Here is a 21,702-nt window from a genome sequence, read left to right on the forward strand (position 1 = left end):
TACTTATTGACCCCACTGTGTGTGTGTGTGTGTGTGTGTGTGTGTGTATATATATATATATATATATATATATATATATATATAATTTCTTCAATTAACACAATTTCCCATTACGAATCCTCTACACACACACACACACACACACACACACACTTATATACACATATACAAACATACAATGTGTAATTATTTCAAAAATAAAATAAAGTCTAAAATTAAGACCAAATGTGAGACCACTGATGGAAAATATGCTTTTATTTACAACAAATGGCTTTCTTCTTTCTTTTTGAGGTATAGATTTAATTACTTAAAAGACATTATCTTTTCTTTATTATTATTATTTTTGTTGTTGTTAATATTAAGCAGGCATTCTTGTGCAATTAAGATTTTTTTTTTTATTTGCATTTTTCTGTAGAGTATTTTGTAAGTTTTCACACTTCATGCATGTTTATTTCCTTTTATTAAATTATAGCGTGTACAAAAATGTCAGGCAGACGAATGAGAATATAATTTACAAATTAAAGTTTTTTTTAAAGTTGTTTATAAACAGTAACATACTGAATTTTAAATTAATTTATAAACAGCAGTGATTTTCCATAAGCACGCTTGTCTCCCGCATGACATGGGACTCATGGCTAAAGAAACAAGGTCATGTCCCAAACCATAAATTCATACCTCTATTCTTTTATTAAGCTAGTATATTAAACGAAAGAGTGCAGAGAATCCACTCTAACAAGATGTCCCCGTTTTATTTGTGATGGCTGTCGGACTGCGTTTAATCCTGCTAGCATACATTAGCTGTTACGCTTAGAGGCAGTTTACATTAATTTGGTCACAAACATAACATAATATAATTCTGTCATTTAATAAGCAGATAGTCGGGCATGTTGAGTGTCCCTGTGCCAAACTTTAGAGATGGAGATAGTGGGTAAAATCTTTTTAGCTGCTAGTTAGCTGCTAATTTTCCAGCAGGTTGCTAGCTAACTACAAAATGGCTGCCATTGCACTTATTTTTTATTTTTTTTTTACACCACAGTGCCTGGAGTCTTCTCAGTAACTCATTACAATGAATTCTAAGAAAGACTTTTCCAGCGTTTGGGTCTCGCACATTCCCGATTAGTCTCTTTACACGTGGACATTCTTAAAGGTCATATGAAGGTCACCAAGCCTGTAAAGTGTCAGCAGGTTTCAGTTGTGAGGTCATAAGGATGAGTTTGATTCTGTCAGCAAGCTGCGTTTGAACTGTTACTTTTGCGTTCATCCCCCGATTAGCATTAGCTTTTAGCTGAGGTCAATCTTTCCCGTGGCTTGATGGTCGAAGGTCACGTCAAAGGTCACCTGGAAACAACGATGAGCAGCAGGGGGATTAGCCCGGCAGTTAGCGCGGGGGAAAGGGTCATGGCTGAACCGCACTCCATGGCGTTTTCCTGTACAAGTACACACACACAAACACACACACTGTTTACTTATTTTTATATTCCTTGCTACAGTAGAAGATACAGTAGAAGATACAGTAAGAAAAACTACACAAGATACAGTAGTACACACAAACACACATGCACATGAGTGAAAAAAACGCGCAACAAGACACAGTGCTACACACACACACACACATACAGTGTACCTCAGGATGGAAGGGGTGACAGGAGTCAGGGCGTTTGCGGTCTTTCTGAAACTTCAACGTCTCGCATTTAAGAGACTCGTTGTGTGTGCAGAGGTTAAGGCATATAAACTGTCTCACACACACTCAAACATGTAAAGACATCTGGTGTTACAGCATGCCTGATCATTCTTTAATCTTCATCCTTATGTTTAAATATCTTGCTTACACCAGCTATTTAGACTAGTAAGCACACGCTAGCTAGCTGTAGCTACATACAGCCACCTTGTTGACACATTGGACCCAGGGGAATACCGAATGAATGCAAAGCCAGAGATGAGGTTAAATCTGGATTTGAGTCTATTTTTTTATGGATAACACCTAATAACAATGCTGAATGAATTAACTATATTTACTACAATCAGCACGCAGGGTGTGTGTAAAAACTTTCACCTCAAAACATCAAAACACCACATCGGCTATAAGATATTATTGTTTAAAATGTTGGGGTTTCTTGGCATACAACTGCCCCACCTCACACATTTTCACCTAAAAAACTGAAATTTTGCAAGAAATTTTTCTCAGCATACAAATTATTATCAGTATACGAGCAAACGAGTCAAGGTACACATACGTCAGGGAGCCTTTTAAAACTTGTTTGTATCAGTGGAAAGCCTAACGAAAGAAGTTACACTTTTTTTGATTGTTTAGGCCAGGGGTTTCCAAATCCAGTCCTGGAGGGCCAGTGTCCAACACAGTTTGGTGATTGTTCTTCTCAAACACAGCTGATTTAACTAATTTGTTAATTACTAGGTTCAGTGGGTGTGTTTAGGTGTTGGTGAATTACAAACTGTGCTGGTCACTGGCCCTCCAGGACTGGATTTGGAGACCCCCGGTTTAGGCAATCATGAACAAGAAACAATATTATGTTTAATATTATCTTTTAAGGCTCGATTATATCTCATGTTTGTCATGTTTTCCCCGTGCTTGGTGGGTTTCCTTCAGGGAATCTGGTTTCCTCCCACAGTCCAAAGACATGCGGATTAGGCTAATCGGCGTTCCCGAATTGGCCGTAGTGTGTGTGAACAAGTAGTTCAACAAAAAACTGACTTGATTTTAGTGACATCTTTGTCACGTACTATACAGTACATTTCTTATGTATGTCACTGAGGTCGTTCCGGCTGAGTAGGTTATGATAAGTTAGGTCGATTCTAAATGCTCTAACAGAACAGAAAATGTAATGGATTATTTTTGTTTATAAAAGATGAAGGATATAGATAATCTCAATGGGCTCCATGGTAACTGAAGGAGTGAAGCTACAGTCACACTTATTCTCCACAACAACCATGAAGAGGTTACTGCTGGGGATCTGCTGTATGACAAATGTCCTGAAAGAGAGAGAGAGAGAGAGAGAGAGAGAGAGAGAGAGAGAGATTCACATGTTTTAAAAAAATTGACTTAATCAGATAATTACAAGTTTCATCAATCTATCTGTCTTATTTTGTTTTTATTTTATTCACGCAGCATTTTACTTGACTGTAAACACAATGATCTCACTGAGAGTACATGTGCCCATAAGTGGTTTTACCATGGTATAGACCAATCAGCCAAAACTTTATCCTTAACATTAACCTTATGGTCTGGCTCGCCCTTGCATTACTGGGGTGCTCGGCTCCTCAGGGCATGGCTTCGTAGGGCATCTGGGTGTCTGCTGTGTTAAGCCTTTTAGCTGCTTAAATAGTCATGGAGTAATGAGGCAGCAGGCCCTGCAACCTGGCCATGCAACTGTTTGTCAGCCATTTTGTTCCATTATTTATGAGCCTCATAAAATGGGGTGTGTGCATGAAAATATCTGTAATTTATAAATGGTGTTATGGAAAACTTGAAAAAATGCATTCCCTTACCAGTGTGTGAACAGTTCCTCAAAGAAGATCACAAATAAATGACTTACTGTAATAAGAAATAAAATAACAAATCTCTATTCTCGAGTGTCAGCTGGATAGAAAATGTGCCTTTCTCTGCCAGAGTGTGGGGGAGTTAAGGATGTACATATGAAATTCTGTTCCAGTAAGGGTTTCACTCTCACACTTGGTTGAGGAAACAAAACTTAAATATTTATTTACATTTATTCTTGACTCGTCTCTGTTTTAGTTAAAGTTTTCACTACATATAATGAATTTCCACCACAATGGTTATTGCTACTCTTCTGTCAATTCTCTTGAGTTAAAAAGTAATGCTTGACTTCGCTCACATGTTGTGTGTTTAATTTTAAATGTAATGTGGTGGTGTACAAAGCCAAAAAAAACTTACCCATGTTCCAACATTTATGGACCTGTCTCTATTTTATCTTAAATGAACTCACTTCATATTTATAAGACCCTGATGATTTGTTCACGTCTCCACACTGTGTCTTTAGGGCTTTATTTGAACAATGCACTCTGCAGAGAGATAACTATAGACCGTTCAGCGGTTCTACATGAGTGTGTGCATTTTTCGGAGAGCGCACAGCACAATCTAGTCTCAGTGTCCTTACACGGTGCTATAAGCCTAAATAAAACCACAGCGTTTGTTTTTTCTCTCTGTACCATAAAAGTTACTGCCTTAGACTGTTTTTTTTCTTTTTTTGTATTAACAACAGTAGGTCTTTTTAAAAGACTCAGTAGGCATCGAATGTTTTAATAGCCGCGGTGCACGCTAACACATCATGTTCTTACTCAAACCACACACATACACACACACACACAACAAACAGCTAATTTTACACAACTCTTAGCGAGAAGGCAGTCTTTAGGAGTAGTGGTGAAATGACACCTCAGATGAAACCAACTGATCTAAAAAACAACTGATCTAAAAAAAAAAAATAATAATAATATGCTTTAGATAAGCTTATGCAATGTCACAACATTTACTTCTGTCCAGAGCTGCATTCATTTCTCTCCAAGATCTTGAATTCATAATAAGAAAATAGCTTCAGAACCATAATAATTACTGGAGTTATTATGCAATTGAAGCCATTTAACTATTTGCTTTGTTAAATCCAATTAGTGACATTTTTTTTGAACAGACACTGTTTGTTTGGACTAAGACTTGGGACTTCAAACCATCATCCTACAGTATTGTATAATATAATTATACATGATTCTAACCTCTCCTTGTGACGGGTCGTTTTGAAACAACATATTTAAACACTAATTATTTTTGGACTTTAGGGTGAAAGTGAGGATGACCTCTCTTTCTCTCTCTCACACACACACACACACACACACACACACATGCACCTGATGCAGCCATTGCAGTCAATGCTTCCAGCCGTCTCTTTGATCGTGCGCTCTGAGACAAACACTGGATACTCCATATCACACGGAACCAGCATTGTCCTCTTGTTCATCCTGTCAGCTGCAACACACACACGCACACACACACACACACACAAACACACACATACTGTAAATACACCATACTGATTCTGCTTCCTAAACACTTTGCATACATTTGGTAAAAGCTTCTTCGCAGCTCGGTAAAGAGACGAGCAAACTTGAATCAACCTTTTACACTTGAGTTCCAACTCCACCAGCTGTAGAAGTTAAACTCTAGCAGAAATCTGAAACAAACACAGACACATAAAAAACACTAAAAATCCAGCTTTACCAGATTTTACTATAGCTGCTGAATTTATACCAAATCCCAAACTTATTTCAAATTGTCTGTTTCTTACAGGATAATTTCACCAATGAGCCACTTCACAGCAGCAAACGGCTGAGAAAAGAGAACACACACACAATCAACACACACACACACACACATACACAGTGAACACCCAGAGAACCAAAGATTACACATACTTCATGTGTCAATCTCTTATAAAGACCCTGTTTTATAGGTTTGATTTGTTCTGCGTTGGTGCTTCAGTAAAAAAAAGAGCGGCAAATGTTTATTTGTCAAAAATGTGAAATTTTATGTAATGACTTTTAAAAGGTTAATAACTTCTTTTGCAGTACTTCACATTCACTCTTTACATCGTTATGTATTAAAATCAATAATTAAATGACTATAGTTTTAGGGGACTTTTATTTTGATTTGTGGTGTTGACATTTCTTGATTAGTTCCTCCTTTGTGTTCAGATGTTTTGAGGTTATATTGTTGTGTTTTTGAAGCTCTGGTGTCTCTTAGTGTCTTTGCATCACCAAAGTTTATTCTCTCTGTGTTGATTCCCAGTGTGTTCTGTCCATGTTTGGGATTTCACTTAAAGCTTACCTCCTTCTCTTTTGACAAGTTAATATAGGCCACTGTTGGGCCCTTGAGCGCGGCCCTTAACCCTCAACTGCTCAGATGTGTAATGAGATAAAAATGTAAGTCGCTCTGGATAAGAGCGTCTGCTAAATGCCTAAATGTTAATACAGTGGAACCTCCCCATACCTAACGCCGGCTAAGTTGCGGGTACTGTACATCCATGTGTCAATCAAAACTTGTGATTGCGAGATGAGAGCCAGCAAATCAAAGCTAGCTGCAAATTTGTATCGCAATATGAATTGTCGCCTTAAGAAATCCAGAACGACATAAATTAGTATGTTGAGGTTCCACTGTAAATCTTACTGTAGCTTTATATTAATAAGCTGGGTTAAGCCATTAGTGCAGACTGGAGACCCATCAGGGGTCAAGATTTGTGAATTTTGCCTAATGCGTGTCTTGTAAATAAAATATACATTGTTTGCCCTTACATCCAGCCTCAACCTTCAATCTCTAACTTATATGTTCATTTTTCAGGTAAATACAAATCCATTATTTAGTGTGAAGATACCGGGCCTTAATCGAATATGAATACAGATGTGAACAGTGGGTGGAGCATTCTGTACTGTTTTGTTTGTTTGTTCCTTTGTTTGTTTGTTCAACTAAAGAAGGCCAATTCGATTGAATGTAAATGTAAACACTCTTGTTCAATTACAACACACGCATAAAAAAGCACCAAAAGCCTTGGGACCAGAGCAGGGTGTTTGTGAGGAGCAAACAGTGGATGAATATTCCACCCGTCTGCTCGGGGTTTTCCTGCCGAGTTACAGTGTGTATGAGAGATGAGGATTTCTGATTTGCAGTGTAAAAACCTTACGAGATGTTTAATTCATGTGATACTGACAGAAGGTGCATCATACAGTATCATTTTCTTTAAGGGTTTGCTCCAGGAGTCTGACTGAAACAATGAGCTCTAGATAATATATTTTAGTCTGGATTAAGTTTATGTATTTTTTTTTTTTTTTACCATTTCTTTACTCAGTCACATTGGACAGGACGTTCCGCAGATCAGGAGGTGAATAACATTATTTTAAGTGCTGCTTGTTGGAATAATTTGTAAATGAAAAATGATTCTTGCGAGTTTTTAAAAGACCTTCTATATAGACCTCCTTAACGCTCACTTCTGGTGAGATTTGAAGATAATCCCGGCGTTCCTGCGTAACATCTCAACACCTCTTAACACCACGAATGCTAACAGCTAATACTCACGTTCAGTAAAGTACGTGCGCTGTCACTGCTGCCTACATACTCCTTACACAGAGCCTGATAATCATACAGAGTGATCCTGCCACACACACACACACACACACACACACACACACACACGCTGTTACAATATGCTCTACAACATCATTAAAGATGCAATACACATAAATAGTGTTTGTGTGTGTGTGTGTGTGTGTGTGGGTGTGTGTGTGTGGGTGGTACTTGCTCTCTGACCTTTTAAACGAGCCCATGATGAGCAGTTTGTTCATGACGGCCCCCTCCACCTCTCCAAAGAAAAGTCCCGTCTATAAAGAGACGTCGAGGAAGTGACACAACAACTTTCAGGAACCAGTTACTACATATTATAACTATTTAAATATAGAACAGGATGTATTACTTGGGCTTTTTATAGTTTTGTCAATCGATTAAAAAATGTATTCTAGTTAATCGCATGCATAGACTGTGATTAATCACAATTTTAAAGTCTTTAGATTTACTTGTATTATGATGTGATTGTTGGAATAGAGAAAACAGATTATGCAGTTTTATAATTTCTCAAACATTAATGGTAAACTCCTCGCAGCAGTAATCATATTGTGAGTCCTGTCTCATCCTATAGCGGTGACCATGTCCGATAGTGACCATGTCCGATAGTGACCATGTCCGATAGTGACCATGTCCGATATCTCCTTTTTAACCTGGCTAGAGCAACTGGCTACTGTAACACATCCTTTGACAAAATGACTTTCCGGAGTTTTTAACACGCCCAGGGTGAATAAGTGCAGTTTCTATTTGTTATCTATTACATGTTCTGTTTGTTTGTGGTAGTTCTGGTCACTTAATGATGTCCAGTGGTCTACAGTAAGTACAATAAAAGTATCTGCAAACTGCCTCGCTTTGTGTAAAAAACTAAATGTAGTTTCTAACATTTAATGAATTCTTATAAAAAATGCTCAAGCACACGACTTTGGTTTTATCCAAACTTCCATCTAGAAGCTTTTTATAATGAAACTTGCCGTTCAGCACCTGATGATGTTTCCTCTACCTGAGTTAAACGGGCCATTATCACACAGTCGGGTAACCGTGCTGGGTTTATGGGAAACCATTTGGGAAAAACTCGGTCATATGATTAATTTGCCTTATAAACTTTTTTCAAGTTGTCATTATGGGGTTTTGTGTGTAGAGTTCAGAGGGAAAAAAATAATTGAATCTATTTTAGAATAAGGCTGTGACAAAACAAAATGTGGAAAAAGTGATGCGCTGTGAATACTTTGTAAGTTCCCTTAATGTAAATGTAAAATTTCTAAATGAATCACATATTAATGACAGCCATCATTTTTATATAATAACTCAGAATATATGCATTATGCCTTTTTCCACAAGTATTTTTTTTTTATAAAATTGCATTTATTTTGCAAATATTAAATAATAAATGTTTGATTATGATGGAGAGATCAGGACCAATGTAACATATACTGTATAAATATTTTTAAAATGCTAAAAATAAATCATTTCTTATCAGTCTTTATCCACTGATAGACTGGGCAGAAGGGGTGCCAATACTTTGTGAAGCATAATAGATGGACAACGCAGTGAGCTGTATGGTGTGTGGCCCTGATAAGGAGGGAAATACACAGACTGTGGTGTGCGGATTAAACTTTAAGACGGTAATAATGGCCGAGGTGTAGCGTGTACTCAATTCCCCCCGTCACTGAGTCTGACCCACCTGAGTGTGATCCTCCGACACCAGAATGAAGCCGTTGTTGTCGATGAGGTAGCACTTAATGTCCTGAAAGAAGAGAGAGAGAGAGAGAGAGAGAGAGAGAGAAAGGAAGAGAGAAGTGTAAAAATGACACAGTCCGCATGAAACGTTAAAAAGTGTCTTATCAAGTAACACAGCATGATGAGGGGAAATAAACCTGAACTGTTATATATCATTGTGAAACTGTGTGTGTGTGCGTGTGTGTGTGCGTGTGTGTGTGTGTGTGTGTGTGTGTGTGTGTGTGTGTGTGTGTGTTTCGTTTCTGCATGATACAGCTGTGGGCTGCCACAAAAGAGGAAAGAGGAAACCAGGTTTTAAAGTTTAAGAGAAAGGCAAGTGAGAGTGAAAGAAGACAGAGAGACAGTCAGGGAGACAGCGAGACGTACAGACATGCAGACAGGAAAAGAAAGGAAGGGACAACGGTAGTGAGGGAGAGAAGGGGAAATAAGACAAAGTATAAAAGAGAGGAATTAAAGAAAGACTGATAATGAGAGTGGGCTAAAGAGAAAGAGATAATGAGAGAAATAAAGTTAAGACAGTGTGTGTGTGTGTGTGTGTGTGTGTGTGTGTGAGAGAGAGAGAGAAAGAGAGGGGGGGGGGGGGGAGGTTACCTCGTTGTCACAGCTGATGCTGCACTTCCCGTCCAGTGCATTACACTGTGAAAGACAGAGGATCAGATGATTAGCACGACTCGTCTGTACTTTATCCCTCCCATTACACCTCTCTATAGTGTTTCACTTTTGGAATAATCATCAATGTGTGATATTAAAATATTAGTCACGGATAAAAACTGTTTAAGAGTCGAGTAGCTCTGTGCAGCGCTCGCTTACTAGTTAAGATCTTGGACTACTTTTTACAAGGTCAGGTTCAAACCACAGCAGCACCAAGCTACCCCTGAAGGGCCCTTAAAACCTCAGATGTAACACAAACGTACAAGTCGCCCTAGATGATGTGAGTGAGGGTTTAACTTCTCACCTGCCGACTGGCTGTCCAAAACTTCCTCTGGAAGAACTCCAGTTTCATCTGAATCCCGACAGCTGGGGAAACATGTGTACACACAATTATAAAGTATAACACACACACACACACACACACACACACAATGTTCGGAAGGAAGTAATAGAAGGAAAGAGTGTGTATAAAATTTCACTTCATATTGTCACTGATTTAAAGACCTTTATAACCACTTTATAACACACACGCGGATAACACACGAACATTTGTCTTCATAAGCGGCGAACCAAAGATCCAACTGAATACGCAAGACACAAAAAGTTATACTTTATAAAAAACAGTGATGTGCTTCCTCCTGTATGATTCTTTCTTTCTATGACATTTGCTGTGTTTATAACAAGTTAATGAAGCCTTATTCTACAGTAGCTTCTTTCTCCATACGCAGCTGATATGACACACACTTGTTAACTCTTACCACTGGGTTTAATAACAGTTTTAATGCTTCAAACTGACGTCTATAAAGCATCAAATACAGTAGTCTTGTGCAGACTGATTTACCGTAAGCTGCTTATAATCGCTTTATGAGCATGATATAAAGTTCCAGTTAAAGTTCCTAATTTAAAGCTTCTCCATTGATCTGGTTTATACAGACATGTAGCCTATGTGTGTGTTATGAAGTTCCTATAAAGATACATTTTGAATAAAATGATATACTATATACTACATTTTTTGTCGTTTGAAAACATTAAGGCTTATCCTAAAATAAAAAATAAAACGTGTATCTTGTGAATCCTGATAAATGTTAATATCCATAGCTTCATGCACATGTTATAAAGTCCATATGAAGTCTGTATACAGTAGAGACGTCCAGTACCTCAGTACAGTGACATAAAGAAGCAATTACCGGCCACTATTGGAGACTTCCTCTCATCCAAGAGCTGGATAGCAGTGCTGGCTAACACCACACTCTTATTGTCCTGTGCTAAAACACACACACACACACACACACACACACACACACAATAAAAATACATAACACATCATACAAACATGTATAAGAAATTTAAAAACAAGAACACAATTTCTTTCCGGCCACTAGATGGAACCAGATTAGTAGTTTTGTGTGTGTGTGCATGTGTGTGTGTGTGTGTGTGTGTGTGTGTGTGTGTGTCCTACCTGCACTAAAGGGAATGGAGTAGACAAAGGTGCCAGGAATTTGCTCTGCCGCTCTCTTATACCACAGGGGAAAGTGATCCGCATTAAAGACGCCCTCCTTATCCTCTGCTCTCAATAGATCCCTCCACACACACACACACACACACACACACAAACACACACACAAATTTAATATTAACTTGGATGTCATATCCATCATCTAAAGTGATCATTCATTTTCTGGACAGACCACAAACTGTTTTCTGACTGGCCGGTTAAGAATCGGTTCTGCTCACTGATTGGACAGCTGCTCCGGGACCACGAAAAGGTTGGTTCTGGAGAGGCCGGTCCGAGTGCCGAGGAAAGCGATCTCTACTCCTTTATCAGGATTCCTGAATGTAGCAGAAAAAAAGAGATCATTATTTAAATTGTAAATATTTACTCACAAATTAAATGATTTATTTTTAGGAACTTTATAGTTTTTTCTGTAAATACTGATTTTGCCAACAATAACTAAAATATAATGACTTCATGGTCTCATTTCCATAAAATGTTTATGTAATTTGTTTGTTTGTTATTTAATCTTAATAAGATTGGGTCAAGTTAAACACTTTAACACATTTCACATTTTCAACAGCACTTATAAAGGATGTCGACATTAAAAAGAAAAAGTTGAACTTCTTGAGACCTGAATGTCCTCATATAAGGACATGACATTTCCTCCCAACTTCACTGCCTATATATCCTTGTACCATCCTCATATACAGTAAGGACTGCTGTATAATTCTCTTTGCTAAACTTCTGCCTGGTTGCAGAGCCGTTGATTAAATTTATAGTTATCAACAATGAATAAAGAAAAACAGACCGTAAAGATCGTAATGCACTCCAGGACTCAGAAGGTTAAGCAAAATCTATTTTAATAGATTCATTAAACATTCTGTGAAAAGTTTATATGCATTAGTGGCAAAAAACTATTTAAATAAAATATGTCATATTATATTTCTTCCTGTACACAAACAGGTGACTGATTAGTGTGAACCTATCAAACTGAAGATTTGTGCTAATTAAGTAAAAACTAAGGGAAGACTGTATATGTGACAATATTGTCGAGCTTCTGAAGCCATGGCCTGGGTCATCTCCAGACCTAAACCCAGCAGAAAACTGTTGGACAATGGGGAAGAGCTGTTTTCAGGAAGCAATCAAGCAGGTATGACCTGTATCTCCGATGTCTTATTGACTCTATGCCCAGCCAGATCCAGTGGGTTTCATACTAAATATTGATTGTTGTATAGCAATTTCATTGTAAGGAATAACAAATTATTCTTATTATCTTGATTTAAACAATAAATGTCACTTATGTCTCAATACTTTTGGCCAACACTGCATATACATGTTCATATGCAGTGTTGATTTTAGAGAGAAATAACTTTCCAAGTAGAAATGAAGATTATGTGGGTTGTGCGACTGATGCTATATCAGACATCCTTCCCCCTTTATTCGTTTAATGCTGGAAAACTGGGGAGGCTTTCACAACACACCTTTATACCTACAGCTTTAGCAATAAATATGTATTTTATGGTCTTATGGTATTTCTAAAGCCCCAATTTAACATCTGTCCAAAGACTTCTTCCGTATGAGCAAGTGTGACTCACTCTGACTTGTTGAGAGCGAGGCCGGTCCAGTAGGCCTTGAGTGGAGCGGTGATCACGGCGTCGAACAGAACCTGTTGGATCAGCTCCCTGTCACCTACGGCAAGCCAGATGTGACATTCACATACTCATACACACACAATACACATAAAAATCTGGGTGTTTGATGAGGACGAGGTACGGCTCATTGAAGAGAGGACAATATGTGAACTTATGTTCAAAAACATTTAATTTAGAGAGAGACACAAAAAAAACTTTAAAGTCAGAATAAAGGTGCTTTAATAGACTTAATATTTCTTACAAAAGTTTGAACACTATCATGACCGTGAGCTAGCAAACACTGGAGAGATTAGGACTGACTAGCTGGGCTTAGCTAATATTTTCCTTAGATAACAGAAATACTATTTTACTTTAAGTAACACTAATAACAAGTTCAACACATGATCATATGGAAACAGTTCACTGATTGGGATTTGCATTGTGGATCGTGGAAGATTTCTCTCAGTTGATGTTAGTTAACATTTACGGAAGGAGTCTCCAGTGTCAGTGATTTGTAACAGTATAAAAACAGATAAGTTTACAGTATGTGTGGAGTTTCTCTGCAACATAACACAGATTTGAGTGACTGTTCATAAAGTAGCTGCTATAATATAAATGAGATCAGGAGCTAATTTGTTTCATGAAATTTAAGTATAAATAAATATGTAAAAAGTATGAGGTATACACATTAAACTTATGTGGAATTTTCGGAATATAATGTTATAGTAAGATTAATTTCATCGCACCATCCTATCATCACTGATTATGTTCCTAGAACCTCATGACACAAATTGTTTAATTTCTTTTCCAGGAGCTTCAACATCATTAAACAGCTTTAGCTTACACTTGAGGTGGGGTTTGCGGCCAGTTAGGTAGAGTTTGATGGCCTGAACCTGGGTCAGGTAGCGATGCTCATGATGCTCGTCGGTGTTGCAGTACGTCCTGCGGAGACCGAAAGTTACAGTGTGTTACACCTCCAGCTAAACATTGGAGGCAGAAATCTAAATTAGACACCGTGATTTTACAGATAATGAAACTGCCCTGGCACCTTTACAGCATGGCGTAATTAATCACCTCGCATAAAAACACCTGGGAACAATAGAAGGACAGGAACTTCCTCACTCTGCTTCCTGGCAAAGGACAAAAGTGTGTGTGTGTGTGCGTGCGTGTGTGCAAATGCTGTGTCTGTGCCTCCTATACACTCCTTAGCTAATTACAGAGCGCACTGCAGTTCTGAAGAACCTTTCAGGGTTTAAGCAGAATCTATTTAGCAGAATAAAATTTTGTATCAAAGTTGATGCAAATTTAAATAAAAACAGTCTATAAACTATACCGGATTATATTATTCTACATAACTTTACAGTTAGCTTAATATTAGCATGGTCGCTAGCCGACCTGGATAAGTTACAGATACCAGATTACTGTTGTAGAAATATGCCATGTTTAATTTTAGTAAGCAAAATTATATCGAACTTGCTAGGCAACTTTAAAATAGCCACAATGCTATATTTATATACATTTATCATCTAGATTAGCTAATTATTTTTACTGTATTGTTCAACTCCAGCTAGTGTTATTATAGTTTAGCTAAGCTTAGAACTATTACAGTTCTAGAAAAATGCTAAGTATAATTATAGTTAGCATAACATAATCTAACTTGCTAGCTTACTGTAACATTAGCAAGATTCTTTATTTACTATACTGTAGTATGTATCATCGCTAAGCATTATTAAAGCATTATACTTAGTGTTATGTTGCTAAATTTCATGCTGCCAGATTACTGTTCTAGAAACATCTTATGCTAAACATTATTACAGTTAGTGTATAAGATATTTTGCCTATTTTATTTTATTTAATTTTATTCTAGAACACTGTGGTTATATTGTGGTGTAACAGCTGTTGAGCTCGACCCATTTCACTTAACTGTTGAATGAAGTAAGTGTTTTATGTTAAGCTACACATCTTTCAGCTGCTCCTGTCGAGGGGTCGTCATAGGCAGACTATCTGATGCGCACAACAAATTGGCACGGGTTTTACACCGGATGATGCCACCCTCCCAATTTATCTGGGCTTGGAACTGGCTTAGAATCTAGCAGCTGGGATTTGGCCATTGGCTGGGAGTTAAACCTGGGCCTTCCACATGGCATAAGTAACCTACCACTGGGCCGCCAATGCCCCATGCTAAGCTATACTTTATACTACAGTAATTCATTGCTAGTCAACTGTTATATTAGCAGAATGCTGTATTTAGAATGCTGGATGGCTTCAGGTTAAGCTTATTTTGCTTATTATGTTGTATAAATTTAGCGAGCGTTTTAGAATTATAGCTAGCACAAGATTAGCAGAACTACCTTTACAGAAGACTTTGCTAGTTTGCTGCCTTATACAGTATAAGCAACTGTTCAGCATAAACTACTATAGTTAAATATCCTATTGTGAAAATACAGTTAGCATTTCATGAAGTTAGATATTACAGGATTACCGCTAATGTTTGGTAAGATAAATGGCTTTATTTAAATTGTTGCTTAAATAAACTATGATATTATGTAATTACAGACTGTGTTTTAGGCTAAACATGATTTATTTATTTTTTTAAAAGCAAGAAACAATATTTAAAAGCTAGTGAGAATGTTATGCTCTGTCGTTTACGATTGCCAACCACAATATGAAATCATCCCATATTTGAAAACTAAAAGACCTGTTCTGTATTGAACCTATATGGACCTTTTGTTTCATATTTTTAATAATCAATTGTGAGTAAAATCTATGGGAGAGAAATATTTCAAAACAAACTACTAAGACAGGGTGATTTTTATGAGACTCAGTGAGTGGATAGAAGGAAACACAGGAACATTTAATTAATCTGTTTTGCATGAAATTGTTAAGAATAATGCATAACTCCTAGAGGTGTGAAGGTTTGGTCTTGACTAATAATTGGGGGTGTGTAATGTCCTGATGTTCAGTGAATAAAAATAAATATTTACAGTAAATGAAAAAAGGTTAAACCCATTAGGTGCCCAGTTTACAAAAAAAAGAAACAAAGGGAGTAAGGACGGTACAGTATGTAGTTGTTATACCTTGACAGTGTTGGGTATAACGCATTACCTGATCACGCAGTAATGTAACGCATTAAATGCATGTAATTTGATTACAGTTACTAATGTCAATAATGGAGAGCTTTGTACTTTTACATTTGATGTTGTAACCGGTTCCCTCTTTTTGCAAGGCGAGGTCTTACTGGAAAAGGGGTGATTTTATTGAGAAAAAATGGGGAAGGAGAATGGATAAAGGAGGGAGGGAAAAAGGGAGGATTTTTAACACGGAGAAAGCCAGAGATTGGTTAACACGGAGTGAGCAAGGGGCGACAACAGGTTGAGGCAGCCCATCACAGGCGAATGCAGTGACAGATGTTCAAAGTAACGTAATTAGTACTCTGATTGCTTTTTACATGTAATAATCAGTAATGTAAACAAATTACAATTTTAAAGTGGTAATTAGTCATTTGTATTAGTAGATTACTTTTTTTGAGTAACTCCCCCAACACTGTTCCTTGATAAGTATAATATTATGTATTTAGTGAATATTCCAGTAACTCTGGGTTTTTAACATACCTTCCGTTGTTACTACATTACAGAATATTAAATATAATTTGAATTACAAATAATATTTATAATGTTATCTGTAGTAACCCAAACAGATCATATATTGAAAATATGATATAGGAGGGGCAGGAACATGGAAGTTTCTGATAAATGAGGGCATAAAACCAATTGTATCTTTACTCCACCATCCCCTCTTTCACCTGTCCCTTATTTCTATTTCAGGGAGTTGGCAACCATATTTTCATTAATTATCATATTTGATCAAGTTTATCTATTCTAAGTGTGTAAGTGTATATGACTGGTGAGGATGGCGCACACTTTTCTCTTCTACTATTTATCCTTCTATAATAATAAAAGTATAAATGTGTGTTACCATTCATCTGCCAGAGCCACACCCGGCTGATTAAGATCCCGTAGCCCTGCCAGACAGAAAACATTCTCAAAATATTATCTACATTCTCAAACCTTTTATGCAAAATTCAAACAGTTTTTTATTCTAAATGTTTAATGTAAAAAGGAGGCAATTTAAATTGACATAACATAGAGTAATTTGAAGCAGTGGACCTGTTTACGCATCAAGCACTCAAACTATTGAAAGGAAGGTCAGAAATCTTGGTAAAATTTGAAACGGTGAATACATACAGTGCATCCTTTCTACAATAAACATTTGGAATAAAAAATTAATAAATGCTTCAATTTACCTGCTTCCAGTGAGACGTTTCCCTTAAAGAAGTGCTTTCCATGTCCTCGAGACAAAGCCACTCCAACACTACATACACACACAAACACATGATTCATAGTAATATGAAACTCTTTATAGCTATTTAAGAGGTTGTCCATACAGTATCTACCTGTATGAGGTTCCTCTGATGTCAGTAAAGTAGTAATCATTGTGCATCGTCAGAACACGCTTCTGTAGAAGGTAAAGATGATGTTAAAAATATATCAAGCAAGCTGAAGAACATTTTCCATAATCAATGAATGAGACTCAGTGAAGAAAGCCGATGCCCACCCCTCTATCCACCGTCCTCTTCACCTCCATGGAGAAGGTGCCTGTTTTTCTGTTCACCATGGCGTTCCTAAGCTGTGACAGAAAAAAAGACGGCAAAGAGTAAATGTAATTCACACAATATACGACACCAGTTTCTGGATTCTGATTGGTTTATTTTTTTGTAACCGCAGCTCTGACAGTAGTGCAGCTGCAAATCACAGTTCCCTTTCAAAAGCTTCACTTGACAAAACAAACGCTATGGGAACATTTTTGTGCTGCCAGTTGTGAAGCATGTGTCTATCAAACACGGCAAATTTTTAGCTTATATTACCTTGGTCAGGTGACGTCATCTGATAAAGTGGACCTGCAGGATATAAACAGGAGTGAACCGGAAACATTCCTTAAATCTTTTTGTCTTCAGGACTGACTTTGTGCGTGTGAGCAAAAGCAAAGCAAATTAAGAAAGTGACAAAGCAAATTAAGAAAGTGTTTAACTTGCGTGTATGTATTAACTAGAGTGTATGAAGAGTTACTTAAAGTAGTAACGCGTGCGGTCGTATAACGCATATTGACTGGCCGCAAGAGCACACTTCCCCCAAACGTTCGAAATTAGATGACAGGTTTCTGTTGGGTGGCCAGGGGGTGGAGCCTCAACGGCGCTCTCTCCCCTTCTTTAGCGACCTCCATGACGAGTTAACTCACTCATGGAAACAAGCCATAATCATCCCGTGTTTTCGTGCCATCGACTTCGATTTATTCGAATATCGTTGATGCAAAAGCGCGGGGTTAGATAGAAGAGACGTTTGCGAGCTATCTATCTCCTGGGACATCATCCTCCCTGAAAAAGCCAACACTTCCCTCCAAGCCGTGCAGACTTTCATCTTCCTTGGTGGGAAAAGCTTTTCAGGCAGCGGGTCAGGCTGGTGCTGCACTGCGCACCACGGCGGCCTGTTTGGCGACGCTGTTAATTCCTTCCCCGCTGTGCTCAAGAGTCGGTGCTGTCGGCCACCCAGTCCCAACCAGGTCTGACTCTCGCGTGGCAGAAAACGCAGAAGGAGAGTGTGATAATCCGGGCACCCCATCATAAAGATTGGGGTACGGTTCGCCGCGCTTCGCGATCCACCTCAAAGAGGTCGGACCAGCACAGTCTTCTTCACAAAGAATAAGGCGTGAGGCTCATGCGCCCAGAGTTCTCGGATCTAATATCTTTCTAATATCTTTTGTCTCAGGCGAAAAGGCCAATTCTCTGGAACCTTCACATCTGGCCCCTCAGGAGGACCAATAAAGAGATGCTGGTCTTTAAGCCAGTCTAATCGAAACTATTTTGAATGCTAGGGCTCCCTTCACTAGAAGAACGTATGGCCCTTAAATGGAGTGCATTTGAAAGTTGGTGCATGGCAAAACATATAGACCCAGTCCACTGCCGAATTGTTTCAGTGCTGGAGTTCCTGCAAGAAAAGTTGTCCTTAGGCTTATGCCCTAGTACTCTCAGAACGTACGTAGCCACTATTTCGGCTTGTCATGTTCTGGCTGACGGGGTTTCTGTGGTAAAGCACCCTTTAGTTTTATTTGTGGAGCTAAACGGTTGAGGCCGCCCACCAGAGCGATGGTCCCTTCTTGGGACTTAGCTATTGTGCCCGAAGGTCTAATCGACACCCCTTTCGAATCACTAGAGTCAGCGCCCGCCAGGCTTCTGACTCTTAAGATGGTTTTTCTTATGGCCATTACTTCCTTGAAAAGAATTGAAGATCTGCAGGCTTTATCTGTCTCCCTATCCTGCCTAGACTTTGCCCCTGGGCTAGTCAAAGCTATTCTGCATCCTCACCCGAGCTATCTTCCAAAAGTTCTATTCTCAACCATGCACCCAGTTGTTCTTGAAGCATTCTGTCCTCCGCCTTTTACAGCTCCGGAGCAGGAGAGAATTTACTTACTCTGTCCAGTACGTGCTCTTCAGATTTACATCCACTGCACTAGCTAGTGGCGTAAGTCAGAGCAGCTTTTTATATGCTACAGGAGCCACAACCGGGGGGCGGCCGCCACTAGATAAACGCTGTCACATTGGGTGAGAGATGCTATTGCCCTAGCCTACAAGGCTCGTGGTCACACTTCGCCTCTAGGAATCAGGGCTCATTCGACCAGGGGGACTGCCTCATCTATTGCGCTGGAGTCCCCTTGCAGCAAGTGTTTGATGCGGCAGGTTGGTTCTCTCAGCACACATTTGTTAAATTTTATAGTTTGGATGTTTATGCTACTCCAGGCTCACAGGTCCTCGAGTCAGCCTCCCAGAGCTAGTTCTGAGACCTCCTTGGCTATTGTGTGACACGTAACACAACACTGGGGGTCCAGACACTTGCAGTGTGGCGGCAATGGTATTCTCGCTCCCATAGCGTTTTCACACAGCATTGAGTGTAGCTTTTGAAAGGGAACATCTTGGGTTACTTTGCTGTAACCCTGTTCCCTGAAAAAGCGAGAATGAGAGGCTGCGCTCGAATGCCGCACTTCTTGCGTGACTGGACGTCCTTTCAGACAAAATTGATCTGAGGAATGTTTCCAGTTCACTCCTATTTATAACCTGCAGGTGCACTTCATTAGATGACGTCACCTGACTGAGGTTATATAAGCCACAAATTTGGCGTGTTTGATACACACATGCTTCACAACTGGCAACATAAGATGTTCCCGTAGCGTTTTCAAGCAGCATCTCGTTCCCGCTTTTTTAGGGAACAGGGTTACAGCAAAGTAACCCGAGACGGTTTAATACACTATTGAAAAATGTTATAATTTCTATAGCAATCTTACTCACATGGATTGCCATAGTTAACCCAAGCAAGAATTTCAAATATACGGAATATCCTAACTGAATATGTTTAAAACAGTAACCAAACACACCGCTTCCCTGGAGTGTTTAAAGGGTTTATATTGTTGCTCAATCAACTGAATTTGCATACTGGAACACGATTAGCTCTCATTTTTTATGATGCAACAATAGCAATACAAAATCAGTGTCAAACCCTGCAGCGATACTGTTCGTTGACTCAAATTATTTTTGCTATGATTATAAAGCATGAGGGGCCTTCAAATCAAACCAGGACTTGTGGAGGAATTTCTGGTGAATGAAGGCATAAAAGTGATTGACGTACAGAGGACTTCAAGCACAGTACACAGTATGGATGAGACTCTCAGCCGCAGTAAAAAATTTAATTGGTTTAAACTTTTTTAAAGAAGGCTGTACATCTGTAGATGGCTCTAAGCCCATGGCAAAGGCAGAAAATAATTCATCTATCTGTGGAAAATGTACACACAATCATTCACCAACACTATTTGCACATTACAGAAAATCATCTGAGAGTTATTGCCACATCCCGTGTACAGTCCTGAATTTGCTCCAAGCCATTTTCACATATTTGAAATGTTAAAGGAGTTCCTTGGAGGCCAGCGAAAACTTTTCAGCTTGACGGTGTCCAAGCACTAGTGAAACGCTGGGATAAGTGCATTAGTGTAGCAGGCTGAGAAATAAAGTGAGTTTTAACTTTTAGAACTGTGTTCTGTTATCTTGCACAATCAAAAGTCCTGCTTTGATGCAAACACCCTCTGTATATAAACTTTATTTCCTGTTTTTTAAAATTGTTTTTAATGTAATGGAAAATGTCCGTACAAAATTGTCAGCATCTTCCCACTCCACCTCAGACAGATCAACACTGCTGTAATGAGCCTTCCGTCTCTTCTGACCGTCCTGGTACTGTATACACACAGACACACACGCATACACAGACACACAGACAAAAAACACTCATTTATTACATAGCATACAGCACAAGCAAGGTTTACAAAGAGAGTGCAAAAGTAAAAAAAACAGAAACCAAACTCGGATCACAAAAGTCACATGATGTCCACAAGATGGAACAGGATGAATGTAGTAAAAGGAGATGCGATTGTTCTTCTGCAGGGGCTGCTTTTAACCCCAGTTACACACACACATACACCAATAAATACATACAGTACATACATACATACACTGATAATCACACACATACTGCGTTTCTAAACCCCTTATGTTAAACCAGTCAGAGTATTTAGTTTTAATACATATTTTTTGACCATGTTAAACATAAGCTTTAAAACTTTTTTTTTTGCAAATTTGGTGTCTAAGATTCGCAGATTTCCTCCTTACAGTCATACAGTCAAAAAAACTGTACATACAGTATACCCCATACCGACACATTACACTGCAGCCTGTTCCCTATTTTTTAAAAGAGAGACTGTAATGAGGTCAGCCCGCATCCTGCATTTATCCTACCTAAAAGCCGACGTGTGTGCCAAGATCGGGAACATCATCACTCATGGGTGTGGCTTGTGCAGTTTGGAAGGAGTCTCCAGTGGCAGTGCTTTTTAACATTCACAGTTAACGCTTAATTTACATTTTTTTGATGTCTTTAAGACCAAGAAGTTTATGCTTT

At 38.6% G+C, this 21,702-nt stretch overlaps 1 protein-coding gene across 1 annotated transcript in view; it reads right to left on the minus strand.

The window, feature by feature from the left end:
- Positions 1–284: 284 nt before the first annotated feature.
- cacna2d3 (calcium channel, voltage dependent, alpha2/delta subunit 3) overlaps positions 285–21,702 on the minus strand; it is a 51,771-nt gene continuing 30,353 nt past the window's right edge. Inside the window, exons 18-38 of the mRNA XM_053484050.1 lie at positions 20,901–20,984; positions 17,267–17,338; positions 17,106–17,167; positions 16,956–17,023; positions 16,628–16,673; positions 13,497–13,594; positions 12,617–12,710; positions 11,261–11,356; positions 10,986–11,107; positions 10,714–10,791; positions 9,831–9,892; positions 9,467–9,511; positions 8,820–8,882; positions 7,328–7,398; positions 7,097–7,172; positions 5,316–5,356; positions 5,146–5,201; positions 4,879–4,996; positions 2,876–2,988; positions 1,625–1,707; positions 285–1,427 (exon numbers count right to left, since the gene is read on the minus strand). Of these exons, the coding sequence (XP_053340025.1) occupies positions 1,335–1,427; positions 1,625–1,707; positions 2,876–2,988; positions 4,879–4,996; positions 5,146–5,201; positions 5,316–5,356; positions 7,097–7,172; positions 7,328–7,398; positions 8,820–8,882; positions 9,467–9,511; positions 9,831–9,892; positions 10,714–10,791; positions 10,986–11,107; positions 11,261–11,356; positions 12,617–12,710; positions 13,497–13,594; positions 16,628–16,673; positions 16,956–17,023; positions 17,106–17,167; positions 17,267–17,338; positions 20,901–20,984 (1,641 nt within the window). The 3' untranslated portion in view covers positions 285–1,334. The remainder of the gene's footprint in view (positions 1,428–1,624; positions 1,708–2,875; positions 2,989–4,878; positions 4,997–5,145; positions 5,202–5,315; positions 5,357–7,096; positions 7,173–7,327; positions 7,399–8,819; positions 8,883–9,466; positions 9,512–9,830; positions 9,893–10,713; positions 10,792–10,985; positions 11,108–11,260; positions 11,357–12,616; positions 12,711–13,496; positions 13,595–16,627; positions 16,674–16,955; positions 17,024–17,105; positions 17,168–17,266; positions 17,339–20,900; positions 20,985–21,702) is intronic.

Source organism: Clarias gariepinus, chromosome 23, assembly GCF_024256425.1.
Source record: "Clarias gariepinus isolate MV-2021 ecotype Netherlands chromosome 23, CGAR_prim_01v2, whole genome shotgun sequence".
Lineage (NCBI taxonomy): Eukaryota > Metazoa > Chordata > Actinopteri > Siluriformes > Clariidae > Clarias > Clarias gariepinus.